Source organism: Cololabis saira, chromosome 6 (assembly GCF_033807715.1).
Source record: "Cololabis saira isolate AMF1-May2022 chromosome 6, fColSai1.1, whole genome shotgun sequence".
In the NCBI taxonomy this organism is placed as follows: Eukaryota; Metazoa; Chordata; class Actinopteri; order Beloniformes; family Belonidae; genus Cololabis; species Cololabis saira.
The window spans coordinates 21,867,860-21,881,160 of NC_084592.1; the positions used below are offsets into that span (position 1 = coordinate 21,867,860).

The 13,301-nt window shown below is 41.7% G+C and overlaps 1 protein-coding gene across 1 annotated transcript; it reads left to right on the forward strand.

Annotated features, from left to right (window-relative positions):
- On the forward strand, positions 1–13,301 carry marchf4b (membrane associated ring-CH-type finger 4b). The gene is made up of 4 exons (XM_061724498.1): positions 1–1,526; positions 9,338–9,493; positions 11,006–11,198; positions 12,700–13,301. Exons 1-4 carry the CDS (start codon positions 1,089–1,091, stop codon positions 13,119–13,121), a joined length of 1,209 nt encoding a protein of 402 aa, XP_061580482.1. The 5' UTR covers positions 1–1,088; the 3' UTR covers positions 13,122–13,301.

Sequence of the window (13,301 nt, forward strand, 5' to 3'; positions counted from 1 at the left end):
GCGTCTGGGAGCTGTCCCAGGAATCATGGTGCTGAAGCCGCAGCACCGACTCAGCAGCCAATGATCGCAGGAGAATCCGGGGCTACGGATGCTTTCACCCAGAGCAGGACAGTCCGACAGTCGGGTTGGATTTTAACGGATGGATTTAGATCTCTTTGCTTGTTGAGGGGACATGTCCATTCGACATTTGGGAATGAAAGCTCCGCAGAGACTTGCCAACGACATGCGGTCTGGCTGAAAATCTCATGAAAACATGAGAAAAAAAAATGAATCTGTGAATCGTATAGAAATCGGTATAGCTCGCCAGGTAAGACGGATTTTGCTTCCCATTATGGCACGCCATTGATTGGCTTGAAAAGCCTTATTAGACGTCGACAGTATTATGAGCTGCTGATTTAAAGCCTGAAACGTGTTTTCCCTCATTTCCATTGTTGTTGAAATAGTCGGATTTTAAAATCGAGCGCTATTTTTGCTTTCGACGCTTTAGAGTTCATTCTACCACAGACGGATTTGAATCTTTCCTTCTGCACTCGCTTGAGAATCGAAAAGGGGGAATCTTCACTATAGATAGTTTGTGTTGTAGCAGTCTAACTATTAGAATCAGAATCAGAATCAGAAAAGGGTTTATTGCCAAGTTTTCACACGAGGAATTTGTTATGGGGATTGTTGCAACACAATACAATTATAAAAGCAATTAAGGCCATGAATTGACAGTTGGGCATTAAGTGAACAACCTATAGCCTTACAACTTGAATGCATTTCCCCATCAGTCCAGCATTTGACTCTCCAGTAGCCATTTCATTTATGGAACTTAATGGCTTCAGACACTTGTTTGCATCGATTATCTCCATTTTCTGTTTACATTCTCGTGGAAAAACAATAACAGTCCCACAATAAGAATAACAAACCTTGATCAGCACCAAATTACAAGGCTCTAAATCCAAACATACACCGGAAAACGCACCTCTGTGGCCACTATTTCGCCCAACGACACATGGTGGGGTGCTTGCATATGACTGGGACACAAACAGCACACGTCTCCCAGCACCTCGGCGTGCTGCTGTGATATCCTTGTTGAATTGAGTCCGATGCTGCGCAGCAGGGGCATGCTGAAGAGCCGCTGCTGCGTCCTGCTGGGGGACCTGAGGGTGCTCCTGCTCGGGCCCCCGGCACCCCCGACGCCGCTGCCGCCGCTGACCCCCATGAACGACCAGGACCAGGAAAACCACGAGGCGAGCGTCCCCGTCCACGACAACAACAACACGTTACCGCGGGGCCACCAGCAGCACCCTGGGGACCGAGCAGCGCCGTCTGCGGCGGGAGCCACCGGGCCACCGGGCGCCGGGGAGCGGAGGGTGAACGGCTGGGTCGACGCTGCGGAACTATCGGCGGCCCTGCGCGGCTGCAGCAGCTCTTCCGATGACTGCTCTAAGGGCAAGCTGGAGGAGAGGTTCTCCCTCACCAGCTACACGGAAAGTGGCTTCAGGACGCCTGTGTGCAGGATCTGTTTCCAGGGACCAGAACATGTGAGTCCTAGAAAATTAATGATTTAATGCCCATCTAATCCATTCATTACTAACCATCCTCCCACACTTTCATAAAGGTTCATAAAATAGTGAATTTGACAGTAAAGGTTAGGGATGGGCGGTATGGACTAAAAAATGTATCACGATCATTTCTGGCATTTATCCCGATAATGATAAAAATGACGATAAAAAAAATACTAATTCAACTCCACCTTTGTAACTATAAACCTATCTCATCATCATTTCTTTCTTTCTTTCTTTCTTTCTTTCTTTCTTTCTTTCTTTCTTTCTTTCTTTCTTTCTTTCTTTCTTTCTTTCTTTCTTTCTTTCTTTCTTTCTGGCTCATTTCTTTCTTTCTTTCTTTCTTTCTTTCTTTCTGGCTCATTTCTTTCTTTCTTTCTTTCTTTCTTTCTTTCTTTCTTTCTTTCTTTCTTTCTTTCTTTCTTTCTTTCTGGCTCATTTCTTTCTTTCTTTCTTTCTTTCTTTCTTTCTTTCTTTCTTTCTTTCTTTCTTTCTTTCTTTCTTTCTTTCTTTCTTTCTTTCTTTCTCGCTCATTTCTTTCTTTCTTTCTGGCTCATTTCTTTCTTTCATCTTCCTTCCTTCCTTTATCGTTTTTATCGCGAGATGGCAATTTCTTACCGTGGGGAATTTTTTTGACGGTATATCGTGAACGGTAAAATATCGCCCATTCCTAGTATAGGTACATTTTGTTGGAAATAGACATCTCTCAGGAGGATTGGATAACAAGAGCAACAAGTTCACAGGGTTTTTTTTCTTCCTTTTCTACAATAGGTTTCACTAGTTCAACATATTGTTTTTTTTCCATTTGAGAGAGAAAGAGAGAATGAGAGACCTGGAGCATTTTTTGCACTCATCGCATTGGACGGCTTTACAACACAGCTTTAGCTAGGGAGTCAGACACCTTGTAAAGACACCTTGTAAAGGTGTCTGACAATACACAGTGATGCAGTAATTGCTAATTAGAGCCAAACACACCTAAGCCTTATATAGTTGACAACATCAAATAATGCCTCTCACTCTACTAGTCATTCCCACCATCTGGAAACAGCCATATAATAATAACAATAATAATAATGGTCCTGCATATAATGGCCTGTTTGCTTTATTTAGGACAATATTGTTCTATATCAGTCAGGAGAGGAAAATGTGAAAGGCTAGGGCTACAAAAAAAAAAACGTTACAATGAAGATACAGACACTTAGCAATTTACAGAAACATGAGTTACACAGTTTGACAGAGCTTTTGAGACCCCACTGGTAAATATATGCACCGATCACTTTATCAGGTGTAGCAGGTGTATCTAATAAAGAGGCCGGTGAGTGTATGTCACACCTCAGCTGGTAGGTGTTGAACATTTTATACACCATTCTGCATTCATTGTTGCTTTTCCTTTAACCCAGCAGCAGATTTAACATACCATTTCAGGGTTATTTGACTGTGTATAGCCTATAATCTCAATATTTCATCAACTAATTACTTGAACATTATTCCAACAGCAATTTTGTGCATCTGTCCGCCCCTACACTCAGACTTTGTAATTTATTTGACATGCACATCTATGATGAGACTGAAAGACAAGGTGTCATCCTCTTTTCTCTAAACATCCATAGATAGTCAGCACTCTTTGTTGTGCATACAAAGTGCTGCCTCGGAAAATTGCAGTGTTTCCCATGGACTCCTCCAGCAAAACTAATTAATAATACCTTGAGACATTCCAGCAAGTCAATTACATTTGATTTTCTTCCAATCTTATCATTATGTACACTTCTATCTTTCATGGGCTTCCTTTTCCTGTCGTCTGTGAGGTGTTGGTTTGGGTGAAGTCCAGATATGGATCCACGGAGGTGTAAATGGGTACAAGGAGAATGAGCCTTGATTTGGGAAGAGAGATGAGTGGTCTCCCTCTGTGTGTTACAGCCAATGGGAAGATTAGTTATCCTCCATTCTCTCCTATAGCCTCCAGGATGTCACATAAACCAAGCCAGCCAGTATCTGATCTGACAGTCCACCTCCAAAACACTTCCATCCCTAAGGCTGAGATAGTCAAGACAGAGTAAAGAAGGGAGAGAAAGACATAGCTTTCCTTAAGCATCCCACTAAAAAAAGGGCCTTGAGTGTCTGAAAAAGGCAAACCGTTGAAAGAGGATTGTACTCTGGTTTAATATAACACAACAACATTAAATAAGTCTACGTAATCTAATCCCTGTCAGTGGTGTTGTTGCCATTTTCTTTGACGTGATGCTGCTGCTCCCAACTGCAGTTTGACACATCTGTTTCTAAACCCACATGTTTAAACGTGGGTTTAAAGAGTCACGGGTATCTTTTTACAGTAGAAGCTTGTAAGGCAAATCAAGAAGAATCAGAAGAATGTGACATTCTCTTTCTGCAATACTGTCCCTTTAAGTAGTTCAACTAGGATACACTACATAAAGAAACAAAAACACACGTATTTCTTTTGATAGCAAAGATCAAGAACTTTTTTTTTCTGCAACTATATGCAATGAAATCAAAGCTCCCTTTATGGTCTGTATAAACAGAAGATTGATTGCAGCTTTTTTTAAATGCATGTATAGAACAGGGAAATAAAGGTTATATATTGAGACAGACATGAAATAAGAACCACTCATCAAAGTGAGACCAAATATGAAGGAGAAATATACTATACAATATAATGAACCCTATATCAGGTGGAATTACAGAGTCGTGCCTTTTACTGAACCTAGGTACAAAATGTTATTCGCCTGCTTCTTTTTAAACATTTCATACGAGACACATTTTAACCTATTACTTATTCTACTTAAGTAAAGGTCAGTGAGAAGCTTTACAGGAGGCTCTTGTTTGTTTTCCCGCAGTGTTTGGTTTATTCAGGCTTGTTCTTTCAGACTCAACCTCAAGCTGGTTAGTCCCACTGTTCGATTTCCTTTGAAAAAGAAAAAGTGAACTTTCACTCCTAAAGCTTAGTTGCCATCATTTTTTCTAAGCTGCATCGTAATGGCACTATGCTTTGTGTATTCCATCCAGGATGGCTGCACAGCCGTTTGTTGGGAATGAGAGATAAACAAGTTACATAAGCGCATGACATGTTTTTTGGATCCACTGAAGTCCATCAATAGAAGTGGAGGATTCATAAAGTTAAATGAGTAACCTCACATCCTCTTTTTAATACTTTGAAGAGTCATTAACTATCACTGTAGGCCCAATGGTTCCCATAAAAGCATCACTATAGATGATTACGAGCAGTTTGAAATGATATCATCTTCAATTTAATTCACAACTGACGGGACTTCTTTTTACTCTAACGTTTCGAAAATGGTTTAAATTTATAGATAAAGCTGTTTTCCGGATGACTGCAGCACTGCAGCTTTTTATAAAAGAGATGCATGTGGCCTGAATATTATTGGCCAATGTAAAATTCACTTTCATTCATTTTCTGTGAGCTACTTTATTATACTACAATTTCCCCTCGGTTGGAGTTAATAGAGTTCACTTGCATTGATTTCAGACTCTTATGTGAATAGCCAAGTCTAATTTATTTCCATGCCATTATATATACATTCGGAGCGTATCCAATTTTATAAGGAGAAAATTAGATGTACTGAGTTGTTTTGGGATAATGCAGCGCAGAGAGATAGAATAATGCAGCCAAAGCTGTCAGCCTTGACTTTTCAGTGCATCGCTCAATTGTGTACGTGTTTGTTTTATCAGTGAATATTGCTGTTTGATCAATAAAAGGACACGAGCTGCCACTTTCCGTGTGCGTGGGCTCTGGTGCCACGTTTGTTATCGGTCTCTCTTGCTCTCTTCAGCTTCAGTTGTACGGGAGTGATCCAAGTTGCAGCTCTTGGCTGCAATCAGGCCAGTCACAGTGAGCGGCCTGAGTCCCACTGGACACGACAGAAGTGTTCTCGTGCTCCTGCCAATACACTCCCACCCTGACCATCTGTAGATGGGCCTTTTCTCCTGTTTCTTCCCGCATTTTCCTTTCTTCCCCTCAACCAGGGCAGTACTCTGTCTTTCTGAGATGCCAGCAAAATAATGGTGATTTCTTTTTCTTTTCTTTATTAAGCTTGTGTTTCGGTCTTTATGCTGGTTATAGACCAGGAGAGGCAATACTGAATTAACATTAGGATGTAATGCCTCGGCTTAAGAGAGGAGAGAAAAGAGATTACTTCCCTCACCCAGGGTTGCTTCCTTTTTTTCCCATTCACCACAGGCTTTTTGTTCTGTCACATAAAGATTAAAATTCTCACAAGAGAAGGTTCTGCAATTAATTTCATAGATACCAGTTTCTTAAGTGTAGGTCAGGACCTAAAACAGGTTGTAGGCCTACATCTTTTGGGTCATCATCAATATCCAATATGACAAGATTAGTAATATATTCTAATGAGCTTGGGGACCGGGAGGAAAGATTAAAAAAGTCTCATCTGTTTCTTGTTTGAGTAGATCTGAAGAAGAAAGGTTGCACATACGGTGTTTTCTGTCAAGTAGAGTCCCTGTGACAGCAAATTCACTGAACTTCACCAGATTTGAAGGATTTCAGGGTCTTTGCCTTGTTTTTCCTGAGATTTTATCACAGCCATCTGGTAAAGTTGAAAACACATTGGAAAAGCTAAAAATACAGCAGATCCCACTGTAGGTTACCCCTGACAGCAGTGATTTTGTGACGTTTTGCTTTTCGCGTTGGGACTAAGTGTAAAATAAAGGCAGAATGCAGTGATTTGCAAATGTTGTAAACCCATAATTTATTCACCGGAGAACATAGAAAAACATATCCAACATTGAGAGGGAAAGATTTTACATCTGTAGGAACATCTTACAACCAATTATGATAACTGACACCACATCAGGGACATGATTGGATAAAAAAAAGAACATCCTACGGAGCCAGAGTCTCTTAGAAGTAAAGATGGCCAAATGTTTACCAATATGCAAAAAATCTGCCTCTACAGACTGTTAAACAATCTCAGAGCAGCATAAAATCTGTGAAATCACTGTGAGCAAGGAACAAGGCCGAAAACACAGTATTGGGTGCCCTTGATCGTCAGGCTCCAAGACAGGACCACGGTAAAAGCAGGCAGGATTCTGTAATTGAAATCACCGCATGGGCTCAGGAGCACTTCCAGAAATCAAATTTTAAGAACACAGCTCACCATGCCATCAACAAATGCAGGTTAAATCTCCATCAAGTGAAGAAGAAGCCATATGTTAACATGATCCAGAAATGTGGGCTCTTTCCTTGAGTCAAAACTGTATCTAAATTGGACTGAGGCAAACTGAGAAACTGTTCTTTGCTCAGAATGATTCAATTCTGAAATTCTTTTCCCACTTTAACTTTATTTATATAGCGCCTAATCATGACAAATGTCATCTCAAGGCACTTCAGCGATACAGTTAAACTCATTCCAAATTACTCCAATTAATACAAATCCAGTAAAATAACAATACAAATATTCCTGCATGGCTAAGGAAACCAACAACTTTTCTTTGATACAATCAACCAAAAAGAAAGTCAATATTGAAGGTAGGACGGTGTCTGCTTACCAAACCCAAACTGGCAGCTGGTTCCAAAGGTGAGAGACCTGATATCTGAGGGTTTTACCTCCCATTCTACTTTAAGAAACTCTAGGAACCAAAACTACACCTGCTGTCTGAGAGCAAAGAGCTCTCCTTGGAAAATATGGAACTATAAGCTCTTTAAGATATGATGGAGCTTGGTCATTAAGAGCTTTATATGTGAGGAGAAGAATTTTGAATTCTATCCTGGATTTTAAAGGTAGCCAATGAAGAGACGTTAAAACTGGGGAAACATAATCTGTCCTGCTGGTTCTCGCCTTTTTTAGAAACCGTGGACACTACATCTTCTACACTAGAGAGGAGAGGGACCATCAAGCTACCAGTTCTAGTTGCAGTAGTGTATATGGAATGGGAAGCTTGCACAAATGGAAATGATATATCGATGCTGAAAAGGTTTCCAGACTTTCAGAGAAGGCTTTGCATCATTCTGCAAGACAATACTTAACCACATACAACATCCATCGTAGAAGTGTCTGAGTGCTGAACTGACCTGCCTGCAGTCCAGAGAATCTGAAAACATTTGGTGCATCATGAAACAGAAAATGCCACAAAGAACACTCAGGACTGTTGAGCAGCTCAAATCCTATATCAGACAACAATGGGATCATTTTCTCCCCAAAACTCTCGCATTTGCTCTCCGCAGTTTCCAGACATGTATGGACTGTTGAGATTGTGACTGCAGTACTGCTGACCACTGCACACTTCTTCAGGGAGTAAAACAGATTAACTTCAACTACTCTGAGAAGGATTTAATGTTTTATTTTGTCTGCTTAAGCAACAGCAGCCCCTGGAGAAACTGTCCAGAGGTTAAACACACAGTGCAAGCATTGTTATCCTGCTGTTCAGTGAGATCAGTCAAACAGCATGTGGCTGTCAACAGGCTGACATAAGGGATTCCAAATCCCCTCAGTAATACTAACATCCTGACAGCGTCTTCAGAAACATCACTTTAATATCAGAAATGTGCAGAGCAGCTATACGCTCTGTGAAAATTGGGATCTTGCTTTTAATTTTCCTTTAAATATGAAATCAATGCAGGGCTGCCAGACTCCATTTTCAATTCAACCTTGCATCAGTCAAAAGGTAAAGACGGAGAAGCCTGTCAATGCAAAAGAAAGAGAATGATGCAAGACTGAAATAGGTTTGTTTGGCTTGAGGCTGCAATATTGTACATTTATGAAATAAAGTTAACAACCATTTCCCACAACATTCACCCAAACCAGCTGCTTTATATTATTCAGATCCCCCTCTTGCCTTGTAAACCACTTGTACCGTATAAGCTACTCTGATCTATTCTGACCTATCGCGGTATTGGATAGGTGACCTCTGGCGGTGCCCTATTGTGTCTGGCAGCGGATCCCTCAGGTCCTGTGGGTTGCAGATTGGAGGACTGAGTTTTTTCTGGCGCATCCTTTGGTTGTTTGATCTGATTGGGCTCTGGGGAGTCTGGCGGCCTGTTCAGCACCTTCGATGTGCTCCTTCAGCCTTTTCTGAGAAGTTTAAGCGATTGACTGCACGTTTTTTATTTATTTTATTTTTCAGAGGAGACACCCTTAGCTATGGTGAGTTATTGCCCAGGAGGGGAGGGGTGAGTACTCGCATTTATGTGCAATAATGCGAGCACAGTCTCCTAGAAGACTGTAGCGTTGTATGGAAATGATCAATGTCAGTCTCTTTGCCTGTCAGTGGTTTTAATGTTGTGGGCAGCTGACGTACGCAACAATCCATTATTATTGAGAGCTGCCGGGTCAGTGTAACCATAGCGCTGTGTTTTGTGGTTTCACATTAGCTTCAGTAACTACTCATCCACATTCAGTGGTACCAGTGATCAAGTACTTTGCCTGTGAACTAGGTATAAGGAAAAGACTTAATTTCACACATGAACTCCACAGAATAGCTCAGCTCAGTGCTGTGTGTAAGGGAGTTTGTTTATGCTTCCACAAGAAACCTTTGTAAAATCAATAAGCCGGCATGAAGAAAAATAACTGTTTGTATGGTGTAACCCAGAATATTGCGTGTGGGCGGGTAACTCCACAGGGGTAAAGAAGACAAATAAGAATAGAAACTACAGATTCTGGTCAATGACTGCTGTGGGCAGATATATTTTCAGAGTCATAAGCTCCAATTTAAAACTTAAGCTCTATATGTAGGTATGCACACATGCACCACATTTGTAAGTTAACAAAATGAAACTGAGACGTGTGTCCCTTCTGCAGGGGGAGCTCCTGAGCCCGTGTCGCTGCAGTGGGTCAGTTCGCTGTACCCACCATCCCTGTCTCATCAAATGGATCAGCGAGAGAGGCTCCTGGGCCTGTGAGCTCTGCTACTACAAATACCAAGTCATTGCCATCAGCACCAAGAACCCACTACAGGTGAGCTTTGGATGTAAAGTGTGCCGCTGTATAAAAGCTGAGAAATTGTCACACTGTCTGAAAATAAGTCACATGCTCCAGGAGATAATGGCATACCACTCACAAACTCCAAGTTTTCATCAAAAAGTATATTTTTGCCTTGTTGTATTTAGATGCATTTTTGGTTCATATCAAATTTTATTTCGCCGGTTACACCTAAAACACGATTTTCAGGAATCAGAGTATTAAGCTGGACTCCAGTTCCACTCTGATCATAAGCCGAGGGGGGGAAAGTAACTTTTTGATTTGAACACGGCTTTTCCCCTTTGATCCTTAAAGTAGAAAGATTGTAATTTTCTCTCAGTTTTAGCCTTTGGTGATTTGACTGGATGGCGTGTGAGAGGATTCTTTCCAGTTTTTCTGGCCAAAATGTCTGAAATACAGCACTCAGGTTTTATGGTGCTCGCAGCTGGAACAGATGCTGCAATTGGATGCTTTTATTTTGGTAGAATATATTAAATCTCCGGGCAGTACGGTGGCTTAGTGGTTAGCACTATTGCCTCACAGCAAGAAGGTCCACGGTTCCACTCCCAGTCCCAGTGACTTCTGTGTGGAGTTTGCATGTTCTCCCCGTGCTTGCGTGGGTTCCCTCCCTCCGGGTACTCCGGCTTTCTCCCACAGTCCAAAAACATGCATAGTAGGTTAATTGATTCTAAATTGCCCGTAGGTGTGAGTGTGAGTGTGTCTGGTTGTCTGTCTGTATATGTGGCCCCTGCAATGGACTGGCGACCTGTCCAGTAGGGGTGGGCAAAAATATTGATACGGCAATATATCGCGATACATAGTCTCCCGATACGATATCGATATTCAATGTATGTATCGCGATATATTGCCGTATCAATATTTTTGCCCACCCCTAGGTGTACTGTGATTTCAATTTCAGTGTGGGTGAGACACTGCATTTTATTTTGAGTATTTTGTATCTAAGAATAATGCACACTGCACTTTTCATTGTGTTTCAGTGTGTTTTTTCACACAAATATGTTGCATATTAAAATGGAAAGTCGGAATTACATTGTTTTGACTCAGTCTGTCCAATGAATTATCACTATCATCTGATGTACATATATACAACTTGGATTTTAAGATGTGTAATGCATTTTTAAATTTTGCGAACTATGTAGAATATCGTGATATATCGCATAATCGGGATATCGCATATTGTATCGTATCGTGGCTCAAGTATCGTGATGCGTATCGTATTGTGAGGTCCTTCCCAATACCCACCCCTACTGTCCAGGGTGAACCCCTCACCTGAAAATTAGCTGGGATAGGCTCCAGCAGACCTCTGTGACCCTGCAAAGGATAAAGCGGGTATAGATAATGGATGGATGGATATTAAATCTCCCCATCACCCCAAGCAACTCATATTCGATGGTGTCTTACCTGCTTGATTTTTGCATTTGTCTTCTTTATTACATTAACTCAAAAGAGAGAAAAGCAAAGAACTAATCTGTGATTGTTCTCTTGCAGTGGCAGGCCATCTCCCTGACAGTGATAGAGAAAGTGCAGATAGCAGCAGCCATCTTGGGCTCCCTGTTCCTGATGGCCAGCATCTCCTGGCTGGTGTGGTCATCTTTTAGTCCGTCGGCCCGGTGGCAGCGTCAAGATCTGCTTTTCCAGATCTGCTACGGCATGTACGGCTTCATGGATGTCGTCTGCATCGGTGAGGGGGTTGCACAGTAATCACTGTTTTATTCCTGTTTTCCTTTGACTTCATGTTTTTGCCACATTCCTCTTGAAGGGAGTTTGTGGACTTAATAACAGATTAATCCAGGTGCATGCAGCAGGAAAAAAAGAAAATATCACAAGTGTTCAGCAGAGTCAGTAATTATACCTGTCGAAAAAAATATTTGTGAATGCCATGAACAATTTACGCTATTGAGAATCAATGTCTTTAACCTATACTGCACAGTCAGCGCCTTCAAATCAATATTGAGTGTATTGGGCTTACTGTGCAGGTCAGTTATTGAGTTCAAATGTTTGGCCAGTCTATCTATTTGTCTGTATCCTACTTGTAACATTAAAAATGATGAAACACTGCATCAGTCCTCACAATAAAGATTAAACATTAATGTCAAATTTTCAAAACTCGGTTATTTACACCAACTTAGTAGAACTTACACATCTACCTCCTGGAATTCTGGCAAACTTTGAAGCTCACTGTTTGGTGTCATAACACCAGAGGTGATAAAGTGCAGTGAAGCATTTTTAACAGTCTTCTGAATTCGAGTGGGTGTCCAAAGCAAAAGTTACAGCGCCTGTTCTGTAAGCTGGAAGCTCTCCTCAGATGCTTGAGGGCCCGCATGTTTTAGATGAATGCGTGACAGCATCTCGTATTAAGAAAACTCTAAGCCACCGCCTGAGCAGTCAGCGGGGTTTAGAGGAAGAAGAGATTGATTGTCTCCGGTTTGGTGGCTAGGATTGATTGTGCAGTCATTAACTTGGCACTTTACAGAGATTAACTTGTCACCTTGTGGATGTTAAAGAGCAGAGACCAGGTTTTTCACTTCTACCACAAAGTTGGAGTGAGAGAGGAGGCGATAATAAGTGAGACAACTTGATTTTACTCGTAACAGCTCTTAACTGAGGATAATGATACCCCATAAATGAAACAACATACTTTATCATTTATAATTCTCAGTAATACTACTGTACTAACCAGGACATATGTTTGCTTTATAATCAATTTAAAATGTACTTTAAATCATGCAAACTGCATATCCCTTTACCAGACTTAAAGAGTAAAAGAAAACTGCAATAAAATATCAGGGTCCAAGTATCTGTTGATACAGTTTGACTTCAATTTTCCAGATACCGAGTTCAATGAAACTGAATCAATAAGTAATTTTGGACTGAGAAAAGATGTTATCAAACAACCGCTGAGAACAGATGCATCGTTTTTACCGACCAGAATCTAAAAATGCTGAGAGTTCCTCTGTTATAAGTTGCTCCATGGCTTCACTTTATCTCAGAAATAAAGATTTTATCTCTGTGTTATGGTGGGGGACTTGAAGGATGAGTTGTTCTGTTCTGCTAGAGCCCCAGCTAATACTTTCTGCAGGCTTTAACGCTGTGACTCCACCAATGCAGAGATACCGCTTTGTGCTGTTATTAAGACTGCTGCCAGACAGTGACATTTCTTACTGACACTCTCATCTCCACAGCACTAATTGTCCACGAGGGACCTTCAGTGTTTCGCATCTTCCACCGCTGGCAGGCTGTGAACCAGCAATGGAAGGTCTTGAACTATGATAAGTCCATGGACAACGATGACCTGAAGGAAGTCACTGTGGATAGGACTCTGTCTCAGCCCAGCCCGGGCTACCAGACGGGGATAGGAGTGTCCACCTCCACCTCCTCTCTCATGGTGGTGGCCTCCACGGCCGACGGCTCCACTTCTACAACTGTGGTGACGGCCGGAGGGGGATTTGGAGCTAACATAGACCCTGACGGTGGCGGCACAATGCCAGACCAACACTGTCCCTACAGCATCCTCCACCTACTCAGCCACCTGAGGCAGCCAGAGGCCCGCAGCCAACCCAGCAATAGCACAAGAGAGCTGGTCATGAGAGTCACCACAGTCTGAGGAGCCAGTTGAGGCCTTATCTCACACGGGGGAGAAAGATTTCCGAACCAGCTGACAGTTGAAAACAATTACTATTTTAACTGCACTGGATTACAGTAATAACATGTTTTTGTTGATTTTGAAACGCATCTCTGATGTCCTAATCTTGACCAAATAAAAGTTGAAGTGGTTTGATTTGCA

Coding starts and splice junctions, on each gene's coding strand:
- marchf4b (XM_061724498.1), top strand. CDS start 1,089: ATGCTGCGCAGCAGGGGCATGCTGAAGAGCCGCTGCTGCGTCCTGCTG. Junction 9,494..11,005: donor GCACCAAGAACCCACTACAG/GTGAGCTTTGGA, acceptor GTTCTCTTGCAG/TGGCAGGCCATCTCCCTGAC. Junction 11,199..12,699: donor CATGGATGTCGTCTGCATCG/GTGAGGGGGTTG, acceptor TCATCTCCACAG/CACTAATTGTCCACGAGGGA.